The 26,971-nt window shown below is 40.7% G+C and overlaps 1 protein-coding gene across 2 annotated transcripts; it reads right to left on the reverse strand.

Moving 5' to 3' along the window:
* Nucleotides 1–771: 771 nt before the first annotated feature.
* ttc7b (tetratricopeptide repeat domain 7B) lies at nt 772–25,790 on the reverse strand. Of its 2 annotated transcripts, XM_084381079.1 has the most exons (22): nt 25,607–25,790; nt 23,099–23,253; nt 22,935–23,010; nt 22,736–22,828; nt 21,813–21,976; nt 20,918–21,039; nt 20,129–20,207; nt 19,215–19,390; nt 18,964–19,027; nt 18,723–18,860; nt 18,303–18,491; nt 18,000–18,117; nt 17,589–17,646; nt 16,869–16,941; nt 16,533–16,693; nt 16,338–16,454; nt 14,440–14,537; nt 13,809–14,129; nt 8,525–8,665; nt 5,991–6,193; nt 3,243–3,316; nt 772–2,758 (listed from the first exon to the last, which is right to left on the reverse strand). In XM_084381079.1, the coding sequence occupies exons 1-22, from the start codon at nt 25,725–25,727 to the stop codon at nt 2,611–2,613; spliced, it is 2,889 nt and encodes a 962-aa protein (XP_084237205.1). In that variant the 5' UTR covers nt 25,728–25,790; the 3' UTR covers nt 772–2,610. The 2 variants fall into 2 exon arrangements, with proteins under 2 accessions (XP_084237205.1, XP_084237206.1); XM_084381080.1 differs by lacking the exon at nt 13,809–14,129 and having other exon boundaries at nt 25,607–25,786.
* Nucleotides 25,791–26,971: the final 1,181 nt, after the last annotated feature.

The following is a 26,971-nucleotide window of genomic DNA, read 5'->3' on the forward strand; positions in this document are numbered from 1 at the left end:
TATTCATTTTTGAGTGAACTTGTCTTTTAATGAATGTTATTTAAAGGCCATTGGATTATCTGAAATGGCATTGTCAGGTTGAAAATAAAAATCTATAGATATACAAAGTCAAAATGCTTTATTACCTAGCTGAGATAAAATATTTACACGATAGATATAATTAATTGAGCTTATTTTACATTCAAATGTCAGATAAAATGTAATGGAATAAAAATTCCAATATTTCCTCTGAAATGTAAATACAAAAGTAATGAGAGGAAGGTAAAAATTTGAGCAAAGCTTCCTCCTACATGCATACAGGTAGAAAACCAGTTGTCAACCTGTCTTGGATTAGCATTTTAAAATGGGTGTTAAAGTCCAATCAATATGCAATCACAAGAACAAGCATCAGCTCTATCTACAGTACATCTCTCGGCTGAGGCCATGACCTCTAAAGGGGCCTAACTGTTACCTGAGAATCCACCAGGGAACTCGGGGGGGCTGTAGTGTGTGTCAGACTGAACTGCGGCTTCCTGACACTCTAGGACAAAGCCTGTCAGCGCTGTACTCCTCTAATAAAATACACACAAAAGAGGCACACCTATCCACTGACAGACACACACCTGAGAAAGTAACACACACTGCTGGCCCCGAGGTCACAGCTATAGGGAATACCACACACAGACACGTTTGTACGGACCAAAATATTATTTTTGTCTCATTTTTAACCATCAGCATAAATATTTTCAGTATTCAGCATTTCAAATGTGACAAACAGACCAGAAGTCCTGCTTGTTTTTAATCACTTTTATTATCGTTCATCATTATATCATCCTAATTTCAGTCATTCATTTACAGCACAAAGGACTCACTGACTGACTGCAAATCAACAAACTGAATCAGTACATCCTTTAATTCCTCCAACAGCCTCTCAGTAACGTCACTCTCCAGAAAATAGAATTATAATTTACTTTCTAAAATAATAACATCAGAATACACTTAGAACAATCAAATATACAACAATAATTCTTTGTATTTATAATCAAAAATATGGAAAAAAAAAACTATATTCATCTAGTTGTATGTAACATGACTAACAGGACACAAAGACAACACGATCACTGGTTGCATTTACACATGACAGAAAATCAGATTGTTTGTGACAATGTGTGTAACAGAGACATCCTATTACATTGAATTTGATCAAATCTAAATGTAACACAGGACCTCCAGTTTACCACCAGTCTAAATTAACTTCACTGGTTATCTGCAACATTGTCAGGTTTGTGTTGGTGACACTTTTATGTATTCAGAGATTGTGACTACGGCTTCTCATGCTAAAAAAAATTATTAGCTTTTCCAAATAGTCAAGGATTTAAAAATGTACAATTATGAATATGGAAATGGGATTTCGGGATAGTTTGACATCTTGCTGATTTGCTTTCTTACTGAGAATTAGATGAGATGATTGATACCCCACCTGCATCTGTATGGCAACTATAAAGCTAGAACTAACATCTGGTTAGCTTAGCATAAGGACTGGAAACAGGAGGAAATGGCTATTGTTGGGAACAAAATTGGCCTAAAAGCACCTCTAAAGCTCACTTATTAGCAAATGTTCTCTTTTTTTTCTCTTCATATAGTGTTATCATGGTTATTTTTCCACTTGTATGACATTTGTTTTATCCGTACAGAAACTCAACTTGTTAATTAACAAGCTAACCGCTGATATGCTGATTTTGTCATCTTCAGACAGGCTAGTTCTGTTGTGTTCTTCTGTTCTCCTGTGTGTGTAAATGCAGCCTGTGTTTTGGCATTTAAACTTTACTGATCGATTGATTCCTCAGTAATCTGTTGAACATGTCTGTCAATGTGCAGTTGATTCCCAAAGATCTGGCTGTCCTGAGCCAGCCATACAGCAAGTGGAAGTATGTGTGTGTGTGTGTGTTTGAGATTATCAGTAATATTTGGCTTATGAAGGAAACAATAAAACAGCTTCCCTGCTAATTATCCATCTTTTGTCAAATTTGCTTGATTTATCGTCAGTGTGTGAACAGAAAATGAAACTGTGTGTGTGTGTGTGTGTGTGTGTGTGTGTGTGTGCGAGACTTTTTGGACTAAATAACATGTAAACAAAATGTAAACTCTTAGGCTTCTGAATGCTAGGAACTCAAACTGAATCTTATTTACATGTTTGAATGAGACATAACAAACACACACAGCATACTATAAATCACATACAACCGGACAAAAATGCACAGCCAGCATGTTGGCACACATACACAGACATGGGTGCACATGTACAGACAAAAACAGGCACACAAAAAGTGCAGATCGACACACACCCTCACACATGCATGCGCACGCACACACACACACGCAGTCAGGGGTCACAGACACAGCAAGGCATTGTGGGAAGGGCGGGTGGGCAGGGGGGCAAGCGTGGATGTATGTTCATGTGCACTATTTGCATTTGTATACAGTGTGAGTGTGTCTGAGGGCTCGGCAGTAAAACCTTGTGTAAGTGGCATGCAGGCATGCTGTGTGTGTATGGGGTGTGTGCAGCTTGCAGGTCCATCATTTGTGCCACTGTGCTACAGTACTGAGGCTTTCACTGTGAAGGTGTGTGTCTCATAGGGCTCTGGGTATGATGGTGAAGGGCAGGATGGGACTGCTGGCCTCCAGCTCCAAGGCGGTGAGGAAACACTCGGTGGCAGCGGCAGAGTTTCCCTGAGCCTGCAAGACCTCACCCAGGCTATTCCACACATCGTGAGCCGTACTGAGGAGACGAGACAAGGAAAAGATGAGATAGGAGAGAAGAGGAGTGGAGAGGTGATAAGAGAGAAAATGAAGGCAGGGGTGGAGAGGGGAAAAGGGGAAGAGGAATTGAAATCAAGAGGATAAGGAGGAAAGTGGGAGGAGAACAGTGGAAGAGAGGAGAGAATAAAAAGGGAGGAGGGAAAGAGAGAGGATATGTGGAAATAGTAGAGAAGATGAGGAAATAGGACAGAAAGAAGGAGTGTGGAGGGAAGGAAGTAGGAAAGGACAGAAGAGGAAAAGTAAGGTGAGGAGAGGAAAAAGGAGGCAAGGAGAGACACGAGAAAAAATACTGTGGTGAGTACACTACTCAGAATGAGTTAGGGATGTCAGGATATTTTAGTGTTTCTTTTGATTGTTTACTCTGTGACATGTCTGAATTTCTATTTTGTGTTTTGTAAATATTTACACACGCACACGCACACACGCACACGCACACACTCTACCTGTTGACCTGCACTGCATCCCGCAGGACCTTCTCAGACAGACTGTAGCGCTGCAGCTGGTGAAGAATCAGACCCTGCGGAGAATAGAGAAGAAAAAAGGTGGAAAGAAGAGGACAGGAGGAACAATATTAGGCTCACAGTCTGTTACTGTGTTGTGATGAATGTGCACTGTAATGCATTTCAGTTCAGTTTAAGGCAACTGCTGGTGATGATTCTTGTTGGAACTTCGAGACACTTTTATGGGAATTACTTACAGCAACAACTCGAGGTGCTGTATCATAGGCAGCTGGACTTCTTTTCAGGTTTTTTCTAACTAACTGGAGAGGAGTTGGCAGGCTTTTTAACTCTGTGTGGGTGTGTTCTTACAGAGTCGTTAAGGACACGTGTGAGCTCTGAGTTTCAGGGGTTTCTGAGTCGTTAGGACAAGGGTTGTGGGTTGTTGGTCCAACAGGCCTTCATGTGGGTCTTTAAGGCTAGGTGAGCCCAGGTGTGAATGGTTGTTCCGCTGTCTGGGGAGGGAACTCAGTACTGCATTGTAGGTGGGTGATAAATAATGTCTTCGGCCACCTTCTCTGTTCAAAGACAGTCGTTCCAGTTTGACATAGATGGATTCCTTTACTCCTCTTTCAAACCATCTGTCTTCTCTGGACAAGATGTTTACATTGTTGTCCTCAAAGGGTTGATTTTTCTCCTTCAGATGTAGGTGGACAGCAGAGTCTTGACCTGAGGAGTTGGCCCTCCTGTGCCTTCCTACAAGTGGCCCTAACGACTCTGAAAATTAGAGCTCACACGTGTCCTTAACGACACTTCCACACAGAGTTTAAAAGCCTGCAACTCCCCTCCAGTTAGTTAGAACTGAAGAAGCCTCTTGGATGAGAGGTGAAACGTCTTCAAGAAACCGAAACAGCTCCAGTTGCCTACGATACAGCACCTAGAATTACCATGACCTGGATGACTGAGAACCTTCATCAACACTTACAGCGACAATGAAATCGCTTTACTTTAACATTACTAGTTTTATTATTAATTCTATAAAGAACTATTCTACTCTATCTATATTTTATTTTATAGCAGAAATTAAGTCACTGACATGTCACCAAGTAGGGAGTGACATTATCTTCATATGTAATATCCTTTATGATGGAGCCACAGGTGTCCATATATGATGATGGAGCAGAAAAATTAACTCTCCTAAATTGCTTCCCCTTTTTCTCACACATCCCCTCCACTCTGAACTTCCCTGAAGAACATGTGCTATAAAACAGATGTAAGCTCTTTCTTTAAATGTTAATTTAAGCATGGGAATAAGACAAGTCAAAGGAATTTCAGAAAAAAGTGGTGTTTTCTCTTTTTGGTTTTAAGTTTCCTACATATGCTGCAATTTTGGCAAAACCGATGAAAACGTGGTGTTCAAGTTTTATTTTTTTTGCCTATTTTGTGGCTTTATTACATGGAACAGGTTCAACAGTGACAGGAAACAGAATGAGAGAGGGCGGGGATGACATGCAGGCGTCCCTGTGGTGTTCAAGTCCGACTAAAAATAAAGGACATGTACAGTTCGTGCATATTAAACAAAAGTACGGCTTTGAATCATATCTTACATCTTGCTTATCTTGAACGGTGGTTTAAAAAATCAGGTTGGTGTTACAGACCTCGATCCTCAAAGTGCCAAAATTAAAAAGAGGGTTTGTTTGTGTGTGTCCAATCAGAACTCTTTTCCCAGTATGTTTTTTTTCTTTTTTTTTTCTCCACAACCACTTGGCGACCCCTGAAAATTAACTCCTGAATCCCAAGATCTCTGGTTGCATTGTTGAAAGCTGGTATTCTTCTTCTGACCACTGAGGGTGGCAGATTACAAAATGTTCAGGAGGAAACCAGATTGTGTGACTTGAGAGAAGTGGACAGTGAGTCTCATTTCACAGTAAAGTGTAAAATTTTCATGTAATGGATCTACAAAACCCTGAAATATTCTTCAACTTGAAAGCCAAAGTCATTTAGCAGACGCTTTTGTCCAAAGCGACTTACAGTAATCCATACATTCATACACTGATGGCGGTGGCTGCCATCATGCAAGGTGCCAACCAGCACATCAGGAGCAGTTTGGGGTTCAGTATCTTGCCCAAGGACATGCAGACCAGGGGAATCGAACAAGCTTGCTTCCGATAACAAGCCTCTGGCTCTACCCCTGAGCCACTGCTGCCCACATAATTATTTATGTTGCATATGTTCTGATGCATTATAATTATAAAAAATACAGGTTGTTTAAGTGATTTTGTTGTAGACATGGCAGATTTTTTTTAACTGGACTTTTTGTGGTGTCATTCATACTGAACAATCATTCATTCATTCATTCATTCATTCATTCATTCATTCCATCTGGGGAAAGCAAAGCACGGTTAGTCAGAACTGAGACAAACTGGCTTTTATAGTCCATATTAAATCCACACTAATAGATTTGAAATGACCCTTGATATGGTGGATCCTCCACGTGGATTTGCAAACAGAGAGTTCAGTGATCCAAATGGAGTAGTGCCATTACGAAAGAGGCAGAAGAGAGCTGAGGGACACGGTTCTCTGTTTGCACAAGAAGTCTAACCGGCTGTCATCAAGGACTGTGGCTAATTACCTAAAACACACAAACTCTTGGGCCCTACAGACATCAGAGAGGACAACATTTGTTTATGCTCAAGAGACCAAACACAAGGACAGAGCAGAAGAAGAACATCAGAGTCTGAGTGTGTGTATTACCAGTCTCTGCATGGTCTTGACATGCGTCGGGTTGATGGACAGGGCCTCTTCATACCAGCGTTTGGCTTCGTCCATGTTCCCTCTCAGCTCGGCTATCTGCCCCCTCATGTACAGCACGTTATGGGATGTGGGGAAGAGGTTAGCTGCCTCCTGCGTGCAGGCCGAGGCCTCAGCGGGCTTTGACATGCCGGTGTACACCTCAGCTGTCACAGAAACACAGACATGGACATGGATGGAAGACAAGGGGCGAACATGTTTGTGTTTAACTATGAGAGCAGGAAATTTCCTTTTGTTTTATTAGTTTGTGGAACATTCAGCTGTTTCCAGCATCAGTATCTTTGTTTAATCAACTGGTAGCCCGCTTTGATGACTGTAAACAAATGAGATTACGGCCATTATAACCAGTAGCTTCTGTCTCATAAAATTAAGACCGCGCTTTCCATAAATGCTGTTGTTGGGTGGTACAAAGAGGTGCTGCTCCATCACATTTTTTAAATCTCTCAAACTGACCTGATGTATTAAAAATAAATATTTTAACAAAAGTCTAGATATTTGTAGTTTAAGTAAAAGAGCCATGAACAGAAAGTGATTGTATTTATGAAGAGATATTTGATGAGAGAGAAAAGGCTGCGAGAAAGCACAACCTAGTTTCTCTCCCTTAAATTGCATCAATAAGAAAAACATTTTCAGCATCAAGGTCACCTAATGCATTCTGTACACTGCTGTGATGGAGACAGAAAGATCCAAACAAAGAGTGAGACTGACGGAGGAAATGAGTTTGAACGGTCTGTCTGTCTGTCCTGTGACTGGATGATTATATTAGCTGTATCGCCAAGCTGGAAATGACCACCTCTGACAGGAAGCAGCTGGAGAGATAAACAACAGCATAAACAACTTCTGACTATTGGTGTGTGTGTGTGTGTGTGTGTGTGTGTGTGTGTGTGTGTGTGTGTGTGTGCGTGTGGTGCCTGCATCTGTTTATGTACACTCTTCAGTCTGCTTATGATTACGTCTGCTGGTGATGTAGAAATGAGAATCAGGGCTCCAGTGCACTCCAAAGGAAATTTAATCTGGTGTGATTGCAAAGATCATCAAACTGCTGCTGCATACAGTCTTATGAGCTAACGCCTGTACACTCACCAGACTTCAAGTCTATTCGTTAGATGATGTCTATGCTGGAAGGAAGATCATGTGTGTCATGAGGGAAAATGTTAAGTTGAAGGGTATGATGCAGGTTTGTATTTGATAGTAGACAAACATAGCCCTTTGGTTGAGCAGGCAGTACGACCCGCCAAATGTTTAATATTAATGTAAGCCACTCCTCCAAGAGCAACGCAGTGCATTAATGTCATCGCTAGCTTTATCCAACTACCTTGTCTCTCACTCACATGCACAGAAAAACATGATTGTTGTTAGTACTCACAGCTTTCAAGCAAGCAAATTCGTGTTGGGAAATGTTGTGTTTTTTTCCCTTTTTTTTTTTAAAGAACATTTGACTTATTGATTGATGTCAGGATGTAAAATAATTTCAACAAGTATAACATGAAATACTTCTATAAAACCTACACAAGCTTTTAATAGACAGAAAATATAATTAACTTTATCTCTCTGGGCAGAACTACAGTGCCAGTGCTATAAACTGCTTCGACCACATCCAGGGTTTGCCAAGCAAGATTAAAAAAATGGTGGTGTATTTTCCTTTGAGGCAGCATCTGTGCTGGGTATCATACAATCATCTAAACCAGTAGCCCTCTGCTGTTATTTATCCTGTAACCCCAAAATGAAGCAATGTCTCCTTGTGACCATTAAATCACAAGTTAAGGCCTTTTAGTCTGAACATGGGTCATCATCAGCAGGGATTCTCCTTCTTGGACTTGTTGTATTTAAAGGATTGTTTCATGCCTGAATAGGTACGTATTCTGTATTTTTACTTATTAAAAGCATTTTGAGAGGCCTCAAGATATACATCAAACTTCACGAAAAGTAGGAAAACTATTTTCTGTAACAGATTTTCCTCTTTATTTCTTCAATTATGTGGCGACCACACAGATTTGTCTTTGGACTGAAGTCACTGTGATGGAAATGTCAAGTTCTTTCTAATATACGCTGATGATTATTACAGATGACTATTTACTAACATAAAGGAATATTAATTACAGGTTGACTAATAGAGTAAACAAGGCATTACCTGCAGCATGTTTACAAGTCTGCTGTCACCACACAACCAGAGGCGTGTGCCAAGACAGCTTCAGAAGGACTAAATGCTACATAAGCATATGCTACAGGATGTATCGGGCGGTACAACAAAAAGAAATAGTTTTACAGCATGTTTAAGACATAGTAGTAGTTTAACTGTAAGGTAACATTAGAATATGCGTTTTTAATGCTTTTGTGGCTGTGATCAAACAGGAACCAGATCATTATCTCATCTAGTCTCTCTCTGTAAAGCCTTTAAATCTAACTTTAAAATAAAGAAATGAATACCAGCCCACTGCATTTGTCTGTTGCATTTTTCTGTGTGTACGTGTCCATACCTGCATGCAGCCAGATCTGAGCCAGGGTCATCCATGGGTGCAGAGGTCCCTGTTTGGGGGCACTGCTCTGCAGGGAGGAGGCCACCTCAGACAGAGCCTGCTCTACACGGCTGGCTGCTATAGATGTGGCATGAACCGAACCTGGAGGAAGAGAATCAAACCATCACAAAAGTGTCTCATACAGGTACTGACTTCTACTGCAGCAGTGTTAGGCAGCCATGTGCCACAATGCAGGGTTTTAACTCAACCAAACACAGCAGCAGGTTTCACTGATCCCCACAACTTGAGAGAGAAAAGAGGAACAGTGAAATGTGGAGTGTTTGGTTGCAGTAAAAAGCTCAGCCCACATTGGCACATTGGCACACAGTTTCCTGTTCCTGCACTAAAGCCTTTAATCAGTCCACACCATTCCACACGCTGCGACACACAGTGTTATGGCCCTGGATTAACCAGGTTAAAATGAATTAATTTCTGCACCGTCATGCATAAACACTGCACCAATCTGCACTCTGCTGATTAGTTAGTGAAAGAAGTGTGCCTCTGATTTTGTCACTGCATTTAAATGACAACAGATTATTACAGGGATGCAAACAGGACTTCAGACGCACACTGCAGGTCTGTGAAAGCAAAACATAGTATGATGTGTGTATTATCAAGCCCTGTTAATGTTACATAAACCAAACAGTATATATGAAGATTTCTGACTTGCCATTTATCTTTCCTTGTCTACTTTTCTTTTTGTTATATTTTGTTTGTCTGATCTTTTGTTACAACTAATTCCACTGATTTAGACACAGATGTCTACTGTGATCTGTTATATGTGTGATCAAATCATTTATATTAATAATTCCTAAGTAATTTATTTTCTCTTGGCCTAATTAAATGCTTCAAACATAGGGTTAGGGTTAGGGTTAGGCTACTTGCATGTAGTACACAACAGTCTCACCTATAGGCTAGTTTTGTTTTAATGAATTGCTGTGTTTACTGCAGCTGAAAGGGATTAGATAACATAAATATGTGCCTTTCATAAACTAAATTAAAGTTGAGTGACAGTTGCAGGTCACTGAAATAAGACCTTTACTTTAATAAAAGTTATCACATCTATTATTATTCTGCTCTAAACTCCCAAACGCTCTTTCCACCTTTCACTACTTTGATATGAAGTGTGTGCTTGTGTGTTACAGGACAGGAAACTACCCATGTGTACAATAGAAAATATGAATATTAAAGCTCTGTGTGACAAGTGGATTTATGGAAATGACAAAAAAGGTTGCTTCCTCTTAAAGGGACATTGTGGGAAGTAATATATTAGATGCCAGCATACAGCAGCCCAGACTAGTCTAGCACATTTTAACAGTATGTGGAAGAAAACTGTAATTTTTCATAAACCTAAATATTGATGAAAATCTCAATACATTTTGTTTAGTGATGTGTCAAGTGAATCTGAGTGAATCATAAATCACTACATCGTGCCTTTTACCTTCCTGAAAACACTGCTCTTATCATGCACAATGCCTAGATCTCATACGGACAGGAAGGTGCATGGCCTTGACAATGATAAAGTACTGTGTTACAAAGTGACAAAGTGCTACTCAGTCAGTGATTAGTCAGGGTCAAAGAAGTGGTCCTATGTAATTTTATATGGATTGCTTTCACTTAAACCATTTTGTGCCCTTAATATTAAATTAAATATATAAACTGGATATTTGTATCAGTTAAAAAAAACAAATAAAACTGACCAAACCTTGAGGCAGAAGGATATTCTTGTTTTAAATACGTAGAATCACGTTTACAGATTTGCTGACAGGTGACTGAGGAAGTTATCTGCAGTGGCTTGTGCCTAAAATGTGAAATTCACACAGCAACACATGCACTTAAGCTGCTCACTGAATTAAAGGAATACACTGACAGGGAAAAAAAATACCATTAATCGCCACAGAAAGAAGCTGGTTAGTGTGCATTTCCCTAATGTGCTTCCAGTGTAATGAATATTTCAACAGCAGCATCATGAAGAACAGTTAATATTATATCGATAAAGTATGTAAAGTGTGCTCAGGTATAAGTAAAAGGCAGCAAACTAACTGAGTGCATTTTTTTTTACAGATCTATAGAGTATCTCATTATTAATTCTTTATACTTTTCCACAATAGCTTTCAAATGCGGCAAATCGGTTATGACACTTTGTTAAATATGACTGCAAACAGCAACACTTGATATTAGGGTGCACATGTTAAAATGTAACTAGTTGCCTAATAACATTGATATTAGCTCTTTATTAGTCAGTATAAAGTAATGCCATATTATGCATGACTTAGTCTACAACTACTAGGCCATTAACTAAGATTTTTCCCTCAATAACCTAATTCTTTCAATTCTCCCGTTGTCAATAATTGGTGGTGGGAATGCATCATGAAACGGAAGAAAAGAAGATGATGCAGAAATGCAGAAACTAGCTAGCAAGCTACTACCACAGTGTGTGACTATTAAAGAACATGTTGGAGGAGATGATGAACAAGAGCACGACACAGTACCCAGTGTGGGTAGATACTGCAATAATATTATAAACATTATATTATATATTATAAATATATATTATAAACTCACTAGTACAGTGTTTTTCAATCCTGGTGCTGTCCTGCATGTTTTAGATGTTTTCCTGCCTCAACACACCTGATTCAAATGACCCATTTATTTGGTTAATGCTTATAATGACTAATTAACAGTCAATATGCTACTAATATACATGCTAATAAGAAACTAGTTAATAGTTAAAATATATGCCTGAATTTAAAGTGTTACCCTGCAAACAATTCTTTCTCATGCCAGCAGTACTGTTGTTATTAGTATATGTCAGTATTCTAGCCACATTTCGATCGGGAAGCTGCTGCTTCTTTCTCTCCTTTCTGGTATCTCTCTGTATCATTTGCTCTTTCTTCTGCATTACTTAAAAGGATAAACGTGTCAGAAATGGTAAAATAATCTCCCTTTTACATCCCAATGTGCTGTAAAACAGCACCATCATCGCGTATTGTGCTGTAAAGGATTCCAAAAGATTTTTGGAGAGATATTCCCTCAAGTCTTTGTATTCCTTTAATTGTATTGTATTGCATTGTATTCCATATACTGTACCACCAACAGGATAATAATTCAGTACAATTTTCCAGGAAACTGACTGCAGACATCACGTTAAAGCAGAGGATATATGTACATATTTTCTTGGTACAGATATTGTACATATATATCGGAACCTCGCCAGGAAAAGGAAGGTCAACGGGGACCAAAAAATGGACGGAACAATGGATGAAAAAAAGGAAGGTCAGATGGAGGTTAGATGGCTACTTACAAACAGAAAACATGGAGGAAAAACCAAGAGTGTTAGCGTCCTGAAGGCCGCCTTGAAAAACGGAGGGATGGGAAAAAACAGAAAAGACGATTGTTAATGATTGAGAGAGAGGAAGAAATAGAGAAGAAATATCCAAATAATAACGATAAAAAGAACACTGATCCTAGAGGGAAGACTGTAGGGCACTATGAGATTTTCATATTTCGCAGTAGCCGACCACATGACTGCATGAGACACACTGCTCCCACTTGTGTGCCGCTTTATAACTTGTGTGAAACGAAGTGCTCTCTCATCAAAGTTGTATACATATACACACAGTAACCAAAGAAACTCCTCATACTTGTAATCATTGTGATTGACCTACTGCCACAGTTTTAATGTCACTGTCCTCCTGCTGACTGAGAAAAATTACGTCTTGAGAATTTTGTAATGTAGCTAATTAATTTTTTCTAAATTACTAACATCATTAGAAGATGGCAACGAGGACAGACAACATAAGGTTGGAACCGGGAAACGAGACAAATTAATATTGGCTCAGATGAAAAATCTTCACAGAATCACAGAAAGGGAGAGAAAGGAGGAGGATGCAAAAACAGTAACATAAACAAGAGACCAACGGCTTGGAAGAGCAGAAAATGTGACCAGACAGTGAAGCTGTAATATGTAAAAGGAATTTTCGGTAATATCGAAAAGAGCCCAGCTGATCTCTAAATCCTAGCTGCAGGTGGAAGTGTGTGGAGTTTGAACTTGTGTGAGTCAAGTGAGTAAGTTCACCTGAGAATTTCAGTAAATTAACTGCAGCAGGATCGACTGCACTCTAATCCACAAGTTTTATATGTTATCATGCAGAGATTTACAGCAGGTCCGAAAACTGTGACTGTGACTATGAAGCACAACTATTACTCCCTAAAGGTTAGTCAGCTTAGTTTTAAACTCCCTGCCCATGCTGGTGAGGTCAGTCAAATTGAAGATTCATCTTCTCAACAATCTTAGGGATTGGTCTAATAAAGGAGCTTTGTTTTGGGGCCATTGGCTTATTGGTCATCTTACTAGTTGAGTCAGTGATGAGAAAAATTCCCAAAATTATCCATGTGTCTCTGACAAAATGTTCACTCCCATGCTCCCTGCTAAAACTGTAGCAATGTCAGGTGAGAGCACCACTAGCAAGTAAGATAACACAAACTGAAAAACTCTTTTAAATGAAGTAATATTATATATGGATTGGTCTGACAGTCACACTTAAGAATACAGAAATGAATGTAGTTGGCACTTCCAATAATTGGTTACAAGTCCAGGGCTCAAATATGACTTTAGTTCCAGTCTGGTGATGGTAAACTGTTAAATTGAAAGTCATTGAAAGTGTCAATAATTAATTTATACATATTTCAAATGTTTTTATTGTTTTATTTGTCAAGATCTGTTAAATATCTGGCATAGGCTAAAATGGGTTTAAAGGTTACCTAACATACCACGTGGGCGTTCAAAATAGGATCAATTCTATATTGCGTTATGGGCAATATTACTGATTATATTATTCAGTGACTACAGAATATGTCCCCCCTATTCCAGGAGCTCTGTCCTGCCCCTGTGAACTTGGCTCGGTGACTCAAATGCAGCACAGCCAGATAGGAAGTCCACAGCAAGTAAAACTTCCCTAGTGTAGTAGGAGTTTAAAAAACAGCCTACATCAGTTACATCAGTTCATTTTTCGGTTTCTGAACTTTCATCATATACAGCTGTATAACTGTAGTCTTCTACTTGGAGTATGGACTAATATTTATCGACATACTGTTTAACACAGAGCACCAGAGCAAAAATATATTGGGAATTCTCTCATTACTAAAGGTTAACCAATTAGCCAATCTTCCAAAAACAAAGTGTATTCTTTAAGGTCACTCTCCACACCATGCTACAGGCCAACGTGGATGTGAAGGCGGATACAGTTGGAGGAGAGCTGGCGGAGAGTGACGTGGCTGCAAAAGGAGTGAGTCCTGGTCTTGGTGGGCACAGGAGGAGGAGGTGGAGGAGGAGGAGGAGGAGGAGGAGGAGGGAGGAAGGATGGGTTTTTAGGCGGAGGGAGAGGAGGAGGCTGAAGGATGAAGTCAGAGGAAAAAGGGGAGGGCAGAAAGGAGGAAGGGGAGGACAGAGAAGAAGAAGGATAGGATAGTGGGGAGGATAGTTGGGAGGAAAAGGTGGAAATGGTGGATGGGGAGGTGGGAGTGAGCAGTTCAGAACCAGAATGAGAAGAGGAAGAACCTGAGACTAGAACAAACAAAGGAAACAAAACAGAAATGAGTGAAATTAATCGAGGAATAAAGAAACGTAAACAGGTCACTGGTTCTCAATCTGCATACAATTTTTACAGACTGGAAACAATATTTCTTACTCTCCTATTTGTGACAGCTAATAAAATGATAATTCCCAGATTAAGCAACAATTACAGGTAACAGGTGATTTTCCTTGTACAAAAAAACCCAAAACAAACAGCAGGGTTTCACTGGGGCAGTCCTGAAGGTCCCTGTCTAGGAATGAAATGGCTTGTCTGTGTGTTTGTGTGTGTGTATGTGCATACCGGTCTCAGGGTCACTGAAGTCGGGCAGAGTCATGGCGTTGAGCTGTCGTCTGTCTGCGATGGCTCTGTCCAACAGACTGCTGCCACGCCCGGAGTCACTGCAACGAACACAGGTTTTTTAGTTCACTACACATTTACACAACATGGAATAAAAGCCATGAAGCGCCTCACAAACTATTTCTTACGTGGAGATAAGTTGTTACTCCATATTTACACCCAGTGTGTTGTGTAGCTATCTGAATCAACTGAGCTGATGTATGTAGTAACACTACACAGTATTGTTTGAATTACAAAAAATGATTGACCATTAGACTAAATGACTAAATAGCATTGGTTAGGTTACATTTACAAAGAAGCTTTAATACAATCTCAGAACCAAACGGCTATCGTCCTCCAATGATTTAGCCTCTGAGTGCAACGGCAAATATTCTGGGGCTTCCGGTGTAGCCACCGGATATCTAGATAACAGATATCTGATCCAAGACTTCCTCTTGTGCGCCAGTCATCAGCCCTTTTCATACAGAGATTCCGCATTATCGCTGCAACCAAGGCTCACCTTAACGCTGCCTTTGTTTGTTCAAACTGAACTGAACAGCACCAGCATAAAGCCGCTCCAGTGTGTCATTTCATATAGCATGCCGGCGATGGGGAATCACAAGAGGCGTGCCGGTACACATCATGACGATGAGATCTGCTGTTTTTTTCCCCAACCTGTTTCCCCCAGTGTCCACCTGTTAATCTAAACATGTATCCGCCGACTGTTTATAATCATGTGGATGCTGTTATAATGTGTTGTGTTTGAGATCCTGACCCTGACCATGGAAAGTGACAAAGTTACGTTTTTTGCTGTACATTACATCACATAAGCACCATCAGTGAATGTCTGTAAAGAGTCTGGCTCTCCTTTGCGAGGAGTGATGCTGTTTTTTCAGTTCACTGAGGTCTCGGTTGGGAGGGCTGACCGTTGCGGTACTTTTTTTCTATACAAGTTGCCAGAGACAGTTACTACAACACAATAGTGTAAGGTGAGACATGGTGAGTTAAAGTTTTTTGCTTTAAATCTAGTCACATAAACAGGACTAGAGCAGCCTGGCTCTGCTGCCTGGGACAGACGCTGTTTTTCAGGCAGAAATGTGATGAAGAGTCTGTAGGACAGACAGGGTGACACTTTTCCACTTATAAATGCAGTATTTTTTTTTTTACTACCAGTTACCACATTACTGTTGTTAGGTCCTGTAACTTTGCTTTGTGGGTAGAAGTGTGGGCCATTTCTCTTTGATTTGATCCTGCAGACATTTCGATTCACACAGAGGTCATCTCACCTCTGTTACTACCTCCAGAGGCGGATCAGAGGCGGAATGAAACTATCCCCCCATTTCGCCTCTGTAGCTTTCACACAGATGGCAAGGCGGAATGTCGGCGCAAGATTCCCGCCTTCCCACCAGTGTGAATGGGGCTATGTTGGCACTCTGATTAGCAACTTGAGACACAGATGGAATGGAGTTGCAGTTGAGACACAACTCTTGATTTACTCAGAATGCTTACGATACCAAATCTCGTCCTTTCCTACAGATTCTGCATTCATATGTAGTTACGTTTATAAAGATTAGGTTTAATATATTGTTTGGCCTCCCAAAACTTTTATTTTGTCTGCGTGTGATTCTACAGACACTTCCTGTTGACAGAGTTGATTGCTTTTGATTGGACGGAATCACAGATGTTTCATCGCAACTGATTTACATATTAAGTGTTTACTGGCTGCGAAATTCATTAAGTTTACTGGTGCAACCCGATTTAGTTGATTACTAGTTCGAACGGATGAGACCAAAGCAAACATCAGGATTACTATTTGCATTTGGGGTGTGTGTGTGTGTGTGTGTGTGTGTGTGTGTGTGTACCTGGGGTTAGTAAGGTTGTAAAAGCTCTTCCAGATCTGCAGCATGTGTTTACAGGTGAGCAGAGCTTCCTCTGGTCCTCTGCACATTGACTCCAACTTCACCTTGGTGTACAGCAGACTACAACACACAATAAGATGACGCTCAGCCCAGTGAAACAGAAAGAAAAACACTTGAATGGTAGTGTGAGAGTCTTACTTGAAGTTCTCAGGGTACTCGGACAGAGCCATCTCTATAATATTTAGAGCATCATGGTAGTGTTTCTGAGCAGAGAGCAGCAGGGCCAGCAGATGAAGGGAGTGGACATCATCCCCTTGAAGCTGCAATGCCTGTCGAACATAGCCTAGTGCCTCGGGGATCTACACACACACACATATACAAACTACAGGTTCACTACAGTCGGGATACAAAACACCATGTAAAGTGACTGGTGTTTATTCCCTGATCTCCCATGACTTTCTGTCTCTGGCAGCCATGACTTCTACGTACATGTACATGGTGATTTTATCCTGTTATCACTAGACACTGTGTTACCTGTCTGGACACAGCAAGCTGCAGTGCCAAGTAGAAAGCTGCTAGATGGTCAGTTGGAGACAGACTCTGAGCTCTACGGAGAAAGAGAGAGATTTTGTGTGTGTTCAGACATGCTGAATAAAAAGATAAATAAGATTAAACTTTAAAGATCCCTGTGGGGAAATTGGGTCGCTGCAGAAGCAAAGACAGCAAAGTAATGGAACATGTAAGAAATCAAACCAGAGGCTATTTAAACATTTAGACACATTTAGAAAGTGTAACACCATATTAATAAGCAGAATGACTGCATATAAAACAGGAGGCTTTACTGCAGCATTTTATCAATGTGATAAATTATGTATATTAGGACCATTTCACCTTATTAATAGATAAAACATAGAGTGCACTCTGCACAGTCTGGGTTGCAGACTTTATCACAGTCTCCAGGAGGAATAACAACATGTGTAGAAACATTATGGTATGTGTGTTATTAAAGCTTTTTTCCAATATAAACCTCACTCTCAGAACATATTCATGAAAGGATGTCACAGTATACAAGTCATATGACGGATGACAAACTGTGCAAATGATGCAGGTAAATATAGTGGATTGATAATAGAATACATTCAAAGCAGTTTTCTCACATTCTGTAAGTCCGTAAAGCTGTGCTGTGACACAATGATTCTGAGGGAAATGTGGGTGTAAAAGAGAAAACAGAGAGCAGCATGGCTCAGTCCCAACCTCTGGAAGGCTCCCAAAGCTTTCCTCTGGTACTCCTCCTGTGTGCTTCGCAGTGATGCTACAGAGACGCAGAGAGAAGGAGGCAGGGAAAGAAAGAGGAAGACAGAACACAGTCAGCTGCATTATTAATAATACAAGAAGAGCAACCGTCAGTAAAGGCGTATAATAATATAATGTAAGAGAATACTTGAGGTCTTGATGATGTATTTTCTAAATTTCTCATGAGATATGTGACTTGCTTTCGACATTGTCATCACTCCCAAACAACCCCTTCCAAGTTTCCTACTTTAACGCCACACTAACAGACATCCTAATCCTAATTCTTTTAAAGTAAGAAGCAACAAAGTGTCCTGATTTAGCAAGATTAATGTCACTTCTAGTCTACAAGAACACATACAAACAGAGACTTACCGTCAGTGGCTTTGAGGCTGTAAACCAGCCCGATGGCCAAGTAGCCTTTGGCTCTGAACTCAGCTGCTTTCTCCCCCATGTCAATCACCATTTTTGCAAAGCACTCGCCCTCATCCAACTGGATTGTGGGAGTAGACAGACATAAAACAAGAGTGGACAAAAATACAGAAGACATTTGGGGTCACATTAGATTAATTAATGTATATTTCACACTACACTAGCTTAAGAAAAGCTCACCAAAAGTCTTGCTTGAGCAACTGCTTCAGCAACTGACCAAGTGTATGTTGATATGATGGTCCTTACCCAATGCAGAGGTCCAATACACAACTTGACAGCCAGCAGCGGGATGGTGGGGTCGTCAGGCTTCAGACGAATACACTCTTTAAGGACTTTAACAGCACGAGCTGATTTCCCAGCTGCCATTAGCGACAGGGCAAGCTGGTACCACAGATGGAACTCCTCAAAGGCAAACTTCATGGCTCTCTCCAAACACTGGGGACGTGAAAAACACAACACATTTCATCACTATCAGCTGTTAGCTCCATGTAGTTGTCTACTGTCATTTCAGAGCAAATTAGATTGTAACATTAACTTGCTGGGGGGAATGAATGTGCAAAGGAATTAAGGTGATATTTCATGTGGGTGTATTATGGGTGTGGGGTTTTAACACTTTTTTACAATCACTATGGTTGTGACCATGCAGCCCACACAGGGATTACTCACCTCTGACAGCATCTCGTACTGCCCTCTCCTGCCCAGAGCTATAGTCAGCAGGTCGTACACCACCGAGGCCGACTGCAGGCTGATGATACGATCATTGTTGTGTTCAGGAATCCTGCTCAGGACAGCGTCACGGTTAGCCTGAAACACACAGAAATAGATGTAGAGGTGGGACAGTGTCAAAGTTGAGGATTCAGTGTTGTTGAGGGGTGTGAATATTCTCCAAAGAGTGTTTGATTCTCACCATGGACTCACTGATGAGCAGCAATAGCAAAGCTTCCTCTGTGTTCTCTTGAGGGCAAAACAGACTAAAGGAGAGAAATGCACACAAAGATGGAGTTGGACAAGGAGAAGAGAAAGGGTAAAAATGGAGAAAAAAGGAATAAGAGAAGATGGAGAGAGAACTGGTGAAAAAGTACATTGGCAACAGTTTGATTTCTGCTATTTTCCACTGTATTCCCACTTTAGCAGCAGCAAACACACATTATCACTTACTTCTCCCCCGAGTACACTCGTGGGCGTCGGCTTAGGCTGTAGTTCTTGCTGTGAGTGTGTCCTTGCCGTGTGGGATCGTCCAATGGCGACACTGTGGGAGGGTCTTCCAGAGGAGACCAGTAACTCTGTTCGCACATTCCTCTGAGCAAGATCTCTGCAAGCTGTCTTGCTATGGTCTGCACACGCGCACACACACATGCATACACACACATGAACGTTTGGCAAAGACACTGGTGCCAACACAGCAGCAATCTGTTTACTTGGGTCTTACTTTGCTCCTAATATACTCAGAAAACATTACATTAATGATTCTATCCCTGCACACACTGTAATATGGATTCTCTTGTCATTATGTACAAACAAAATCCATTATTAAGTAAACTTTGCCCGAGAGATTTGAATCTACATTGATAAAAGTCTGCATTTAAGTTTTGCATTACAGCAGTGTGTAAATAGTTGGGTTTTGTTGTTAAAGTAGCTATATTTACAGGAATAGTTTGAAATGTTGTGAAATTAGTCTATGCACTTATTTGACAAGAGTTAGATCAGAAGATTGATATGACTGTAAATATGAATCACCAGCAGCCAGCTAGCTTAGCTTACGATAAAGACTGGAAACAGGGCCTAACACCTAGCCTGACTGTATCAGAAGATAACAAAATGCTCCTTGAACCACCTGTAAAGCTCACTATCTAACACACTATATCAATATAAAGAAACCAGCATAAAAATTACTAGTTTGGGGCTATGTGCTGGACTAGGACCTTGTAAAGAGAGCAAAAACACATATGTATAACACGAAATGTCAAACTATTCCTTTAAGTAAGTCAAAGGGGAAGCCTGAAGTGATGCATAAACATCTCCTGATCTCAGACCAACATAAAAACAAGCCAGCCTCTCAGCCCATCCCTCACCATGCGCAGGCTCTGGGTGGTTCTGTTCTCAACAGCTCGAAGAATCTCCCGAAAGCGGCCCACGCCTCGTGTCAGGTTGCTACGGCAACGTGGTGAGGAAACAGGAAGAAAAAACACTTGTCAGAGTCTGTAGTACGTGTATGTGTGAATGCAAGATATCTCAGCAGACGCATGTGCATACTCCACAGTACATCCAAAACATTTTCAAGCTTCTTATCTATGTGTGCGAGTCAGTGAAAAGGTCAGTATTTAGCATCAGCAGCAGATGATTCTTTAGCAGTTTGTGAGATGGCGCAGCAAAATCTGGTCTTCAGATGATGCTGTAAAGCAGAGTAAACTACTTCTCCTGACACTAAAGAGGATCCATTGCAGGATCGATGGGCTAGCAGTGGGAAAAAAAGCTCAAAAAACAGACAATTGTACAGATTTCATCCACTAAAAAGTTGTTTTTTTGTCCAGCACAAGGCTTTAGCAGCTGCTGCAGCCATCAAACAACAACACTGTGGGAACAACGTCCCGCTGCACCGTGTATGTTACTTAACTGTGTTCACACTTTTCTGCTTTTATCAGGCTGTCAGCAGCTTTGTAACACCATAACTGCAAAGTGGGTGGAGAGTGCCCACAAAGGATTGCTTTTGGTTTCTGTTGGGCAAATGACGCCATTTCTAAACTAGAAGTTTACCAGAAGTGTATATAATGTTTTAAAGTTTTTGTGACTGACAGGCAACCCTCGATTTCCCTTTCTCTCCTGTATCTATCCTTCCACCACCAGCTGTTTCCCTCTCTCACCCGTTCTTGAAGTGGATGACATGGGCTCTCTGCAAGCCTGTCTCCAGGAAGTATCCCAGTTCCAGGTCCTGGGCTGTTGGTCCAGGCTTTGGGCTGCGGTTCTGCATTCCTGCTGACAACGCCTGAATAGACAGACATACAGGGATAAAAAAGGCATACAAAAACTAGATTGGCACTCAGTAGAGCACACACCTCCACCAAGGCCCAACAGTCCCCTCTTGTACTCACTCATAGATACCAGCAACCTAAATGTCGTTTTTTTTCATGAGGAATTTACGAAAATGTTGAAAAACTCTTGCAATGTTAAAGAGGTTGATTAAAAATTACTGGGTATGTCCCTATATCTGGATTAGGATCAAAAGTTAGTGATAAGTTAGTGTTTCTGTCTTGTGCGGGACTGCATGAAAAATGTATTTTTATTCATTAATGGTAACACATTAAAGTTCTGTTGTGTTGGATTATAAATCAAGGTATTACAGCAACATAATAATTAGGCTATCGTTGGAAGATACATATACTTATTAATTTCTGCTGGTTTAGTTCATGTGTTAGGGGCATTTCAGGCATGAGTTTATTGAATATAACTCGCATGAATGAACGTTTAACCTTAATGTTGAGACTGTTTGATTAGTATCCTTCCTGTAATGAGGAAGAGATCTGTTTGCCATTTGGCTATCATGGGCTGTAACGCATTAGTCAAACTTGCACAGTGTCAGCAGATTATTCATCACACACCCACGGTGATGGCTGAGCACTTGGGAGTCCTGGCGCTTACAAGATATATGGTGAGTGCTTGTGTGACACCATGTGAGGAAGTTATCAAAAAAGTGTGCCAATTACACATATCCTATCTATTTTAACATAACAAAAACAAATCAATCCCACAAACACACACCTTCTCAGCCTCCTGCAGGTAGAGTAGAGCAATGTCTCCCGACTTCTCATAGCAAGTGATGATCTCCTGCTCCCGGTCTGTTGTGCTCCTATTTGATGCTGGAGACCCGGTGTTCTTATTGGATAGAGATGGAGAGGCAGCTGGGACCTTTTCTAGACACAATCCTGACAGAAGAGAGAAGTGCTCAGGGTGACAGACAATAAAAAAGAGTGACAAAGGCCAAAAGTCACTTATCAATATCTAGTAATCATTTTATCCTTTCAAACCATTTCATGTCGATATCTTTAGTATGGTATTGGTGGGGCTGTTGACATCCGGGTAATCATCTTCTCCTACTGATGATTTGTTTTCAATCCAATCAGCTTTGTGACTCAAAACGTAATAAATAATATATCATTATCATTACCTGAGTTCAAAACTGCTCAAGCTGTTACACTAAAAAAAATCCCAAAATAATATAATGGCATAAAACTAATGCCAGCCAAATATCTATCATTCCAGGTTAAACTAGAGGGCCTGATGTGTGACTGTGTGTATTTATTCATATTAAAGTTGATCCCACAGCTGGTGATCAGCAGTGACACTGTACTGCCACCATGTGGAGGAAAGCAGTAGTGCAGACTGGACTGATTCAAAATTGATTGAAAACTTTGTGCTATATGTACACCCTCAATGTGAATAATCCTTTCAAATTGATTTAATTAAGATGTCAAGCCTTCTAAAAAACTTGAATTATACCGGGACAGCTGTAAGAAGCCATTTTATGTTATTTTTTCAATTGTTTTCTAACAAGTCCTTATCAACTGTTTTGTGGATTATGAAACTTTACCCGACTCTCTATCGACTTTACAGCAAGTTGATATTTTCTTTTCTTTGGATGAACTTATGGCTGGTTGACTGGGTATGTGTGTGTGTGTTTATACCTTTAGTAGCATATGCCTCAGCTATCATAGACAGCTTATACACAGGAGCTCCCACCAACTGCATGTCATCCAGGTTCACCTTGTTGTAGTGGCCTGTCAATACATCAGTTACGTATCCACTATTACTTCAAGCATACAATCAATTCCATTTTTTTGATTAATATAAGTAAATAAACAAAACAACAGGAGGGGGGGTTACCTAAAGCGTCTCTGTATTCTCCCTCCACGTAGCACAGTTTGGCCATCAAAAGGCTGGCTTCTTGCAGGTAATCAGCCTGGAGGACAGAACATATAAGAATTTAAAAAGTCTAAATATCTAAGTAATTCAGTCAGTTTGTCTAACATGTCTCTATCTACAGTTACCTTGAGGTTTCCTCTGTCCAGAGCAGCAGTGAGGTGTTTCCTGACCTCCACGAGTTTAGGTCGTGGGCCCCTGGGACTGGCACCCTGTTTGATGGGGTTCTCCTTCAAGTACGTCTGAAGCTTGCATTCCCCCAGCAACAGCTCCCCTAGGTCATCTACACACACACACACACACACACACACACACACACGTTAAGAGAAATCATCTCATCATCTCCATCACTTTGACAAGCTTGGGGTAAATAAATAGTCAGTCTTGCATCCATCTGCCAGTTTAGATCTAAAATCAATTTACCACCAATCTACAGTAAGTCAATACTAGGGAGAGGTATATGGAGGATAGCTGTATAAGGTTTGAATGTCAATTTAAATTCATTCTAAGATCAGTCTAAATGAATTGATAGGCATAGATAGTTAAAGGTCCCAATTAGATAAATTCCAAACACTTGTCCACTCCAAACTTGTCCTGCTGGTCAGCTTGACTGCTGCTGCAGTGACTTAATCTACATACACCAATCAACCATAACACTTATTAGAATGTAATGTTCAGCTGGGAAATCTGAAGTATTGACATTCATGTTAATGCCACTTCGACATACACCACCTGCCCAAACACTGTCCACCCCCAACGGCAAATTCCCTCAGTAAGAAACAGGAAATCAAAGAAGAGCTCAATGCGTCAACCTGAACTACAAATTCCCCAGTTCCCAATCCAAATGAGCATCCATGGGACGTGCCAGAACAAGTCTCACCCATGGAGGCCCCACCTCGCAACCCACAGCACTCAACGGATACACCGCCAGTGCCCTGGTGGCAGACACCACAGGACAACCCCAGAGGGTGCTGTGCCCATGCCTCGACGGGTCAGAGCTAAGATCCACACTGATCCGCAATGGTGCTTCCCACTGAGGGTTTGGAATCCAGATCGATGCCTTGGGTTCTTTTTCACTGTCCTTGGGCCAATTCTGAGCAGTTTTTGTGGCGTGACAGAGCATATTGTCTTACTGGGAGGGGGCACAGCTGACTGCTGTCATCATGTGGGGGTTTACTTGGTCTGCAACAGTGCTTGGGTGAATGTCAAGAATGCAATGACCCAAGGTTTCTCTGCAGAACATTGGATCGTAACAAGATGATCAGTGTCCTTTAAATGTTGTGGCTGATCGGTGTATGGAGAAACACTGCTGTGCTTACACACATACCATCCGGAATTATGTGCAGCTTTAACAAGCTTCTAAATCATGTGGGTGTGTGTGTGTTCAAAGGGTGGAATTAGCAATAATCCTGTTACTGATCCCAGTCAGTGGCCAGAGCTCACAGCACTGATGTGCTAAAATTACGTTCCATAATGGCAGCAGCAATTATTTAAACACTGTCCAAATTATACTATTATACATTTATTCTATGCAAAGACATATCAAAGCATTTCCCACCAAGATCAAAATGATAAAATAATGCTCTAAGATCTAACATCAATGCTTTCTGAAGTTAATAACTTAAAGTCAAAAGATCTCCTGTGCTATTTGGCCATCTTGCTGCATGTATGGTCAGGTTTATTTATTTATTGGCTTACATCTACAAAAATCTATAAATATGTGTTTCAAGATTTCTTCCAAGGACCTAATAGGAGACACCAATCACACCTGAAATATTTACAGTAATCAAATGCATTCACCACCATGAGCAGTCTGCCATGGCTATTTGCAGGGGTGACAAGTAAGAGCAACATCTGCAGCAGAAGAGCAAGTACATTAATGACAGCATCTAGTTATTTGTCAGGTGAATTTAATATGTGATAGTGTATACATGTAATTATTTTAAATCTGTCTGAATGTAAGACAATCATGTCACAAGGCCAAGACGTGTCACATCTACATATATCTTACAGGGAGGGATTGGCTCATTCCTGTAGTATTTGTTAATATGTACACTCAAATGTCCCTCTGTCGTTATCACATATTAATATCATGATGCTGTGCTGCCAGTAGTGCAGTGGGCAATTCAGCATCAGCCAGGAGTTTGGCAGCTAGCATGTAGTAATCACACATCTTAGCCACAAAGCTAACTTAACTGAACCTAGTTGCGATGCCGAGCCATAATTAATTATCCGACCATTTAGAATGTGATTATTCTATCATACAAGTCAAGCAAAGAAGACATTAAATTTACCGATTTTTGAATGGAGTTCCGCCTGACGGGAGAGCAGAGTGAGCCAGGGGGGACAACTGTCACACCACAGGAACTAATAGTTACATTGTGACTTCTCCCCACCATAAAAACAATGTATGTCGGTGTGTACACACCACACTGCCCAAAAAAGGTAAAATCCCCTGTGGAGAAAGGCATGTCCCTTTCTTGACCTTTGCTAGCTAACTGGCTCTAACCAGAGCACAGTGCTGGAGAACTCCCAGCCACGGCTTTCGCTGTCAGGAAGTACCGAGGACTCAGACAAGGGAGAAGGCCTTCACACACTGAATGAACGAACAACAGGGAAACCCGCACATTTCTTACCGTTTGATATTAGTTTGGCTGAGAGCTGTCGCACCAGCTCCGGTATCTTGTCCCATTGACTCTCTGAACGGCACCGCTCTATCTCGGTCTCCAGTCGTGAGCCAGACTTCCTCGCTGTCATTTTGGTGAGTGGGCTCGCCTGGACCAAAACACTACAGAGGAAGGATCCCTCAAACTAACTCGTACGGGAAATACAGCTTCCGGTCGCTACTTTCGAAATAAAAGCTTTGATTACCACTGGTAAAAAAAATTAATTAAATTATGACAGTATAACCTTGAGTAAAAAGTCAAATATGACGCAATGTACATTGGTTGAGATCATTTGTATCCCCATAAGAAAACAGTGAGAGTAAAGAGTAAACACATACTTTACTGAGGTGAAATGGGGACATCTAGCGGTCAAGAGTATAAACTACTGATTGCTACAGTCTTCATTTGCTGAATTGACTGAAGCCTCTTATTAAATCCTTGTTGAACACTGTATGTACACAGCCTGAAAATCATGTCTGTAAGAAAACACAGTGGTTCACACAAGAGCCCTCTTTCACAGGAGACGTTTGGACAGGAGGAAAAGCACAGTGACTAATGAAATTAATGATAGATGACTGATTTCCATTTGGCTGCTGCAGTTTTAGGATCCTGGTTTGTGGATGCTGGTTCACTGTTGTAGTCATGTCTTTCTGGGACAGCTGTACTTACTACTACTACTTACTGTTGAGTCAAACATTTACTGAGATAAAGGTTAATGGTTCAACATAGTTCAAAGGTTCTGAGGAAAAGTGTGGGTAAAGAGGTTATACATATTAATTATGTAAAGCCATCAGACTTGCTTATAACTGTCAAATAACTAGTTATTTCAAGAGACTCAGTTTCACAGCATAATTTTCTATCTTCAATTTGTGGTGTGCAGAGCATTAAGGCATCCATACAATGGCAAATATTTAATATTTCACATTTATTTTATGAAATGTATTTTATAGCAGATTAAACGGATGTGTAATTTTGGATAGAATATGTATATTGAGCATGATAGGAAATATTCAGATTTGTTACTTAAAAGGTCCTATTTGTAAGAAAAGTTGATTTGATTCTCATCCCAACTGCAGCAGCAGCAACCACATGTAAAACCATTCCCTTTTTGGGGATGGTCTTGCTTTTGCCTCTCCTGCACCTGTTGTCACTTTCATTTGCACCAAAGCAGGTGAAACTGATTTTTGATCAAGTGTGCTTCATAAATGCACAGATTGATATCCCTGAAGTTTAACTGACTTGGTGTTATACTGTGACGATGAAGTGTTCCCTTAAGTGTAGTAGCCTACTTGAGTCAAAGTCTTAAAGTATCTGATATTAAATGTACTTAAGTAT

Source organism: Pagrus pagrus (assembly GCF_965226575.1).
Source record: "Pagrus pagrus genome assembly, chromosome: 18".
Classification (NCBI taxonomy): domain Eukaryota; kingdom Metazoa; phylum Chordata; class Actinopteri; order Spariformes; family Sparidae; genus Pagrus; species Pagrus pagrus.

Bases quoted from the DNA above. Each gene is read 5' to 3' on its own strand.
- ttc7b (XM_084381079.1), bottom strand. From the start codon at position 25,727: ATGACAGCGAGGAAGTCTGGCTCACGACTGGAGACCGAGATAGAGCGG. The intron at 6,194-8,524 runs GTATGGACACGT...TTTCTGTGACAG, and splicing joins TCAGATCTGGCTGCATGCAG to CTGAGGTGTACACCGGCATG. The intron at 2,759-3,242 runs GTAGAGTGTGTG...TCGTCTCCTCAG, and splicing joins GATGCAGTGCAGGTCAACAG to TACGGCTCACGATGTGTGGA.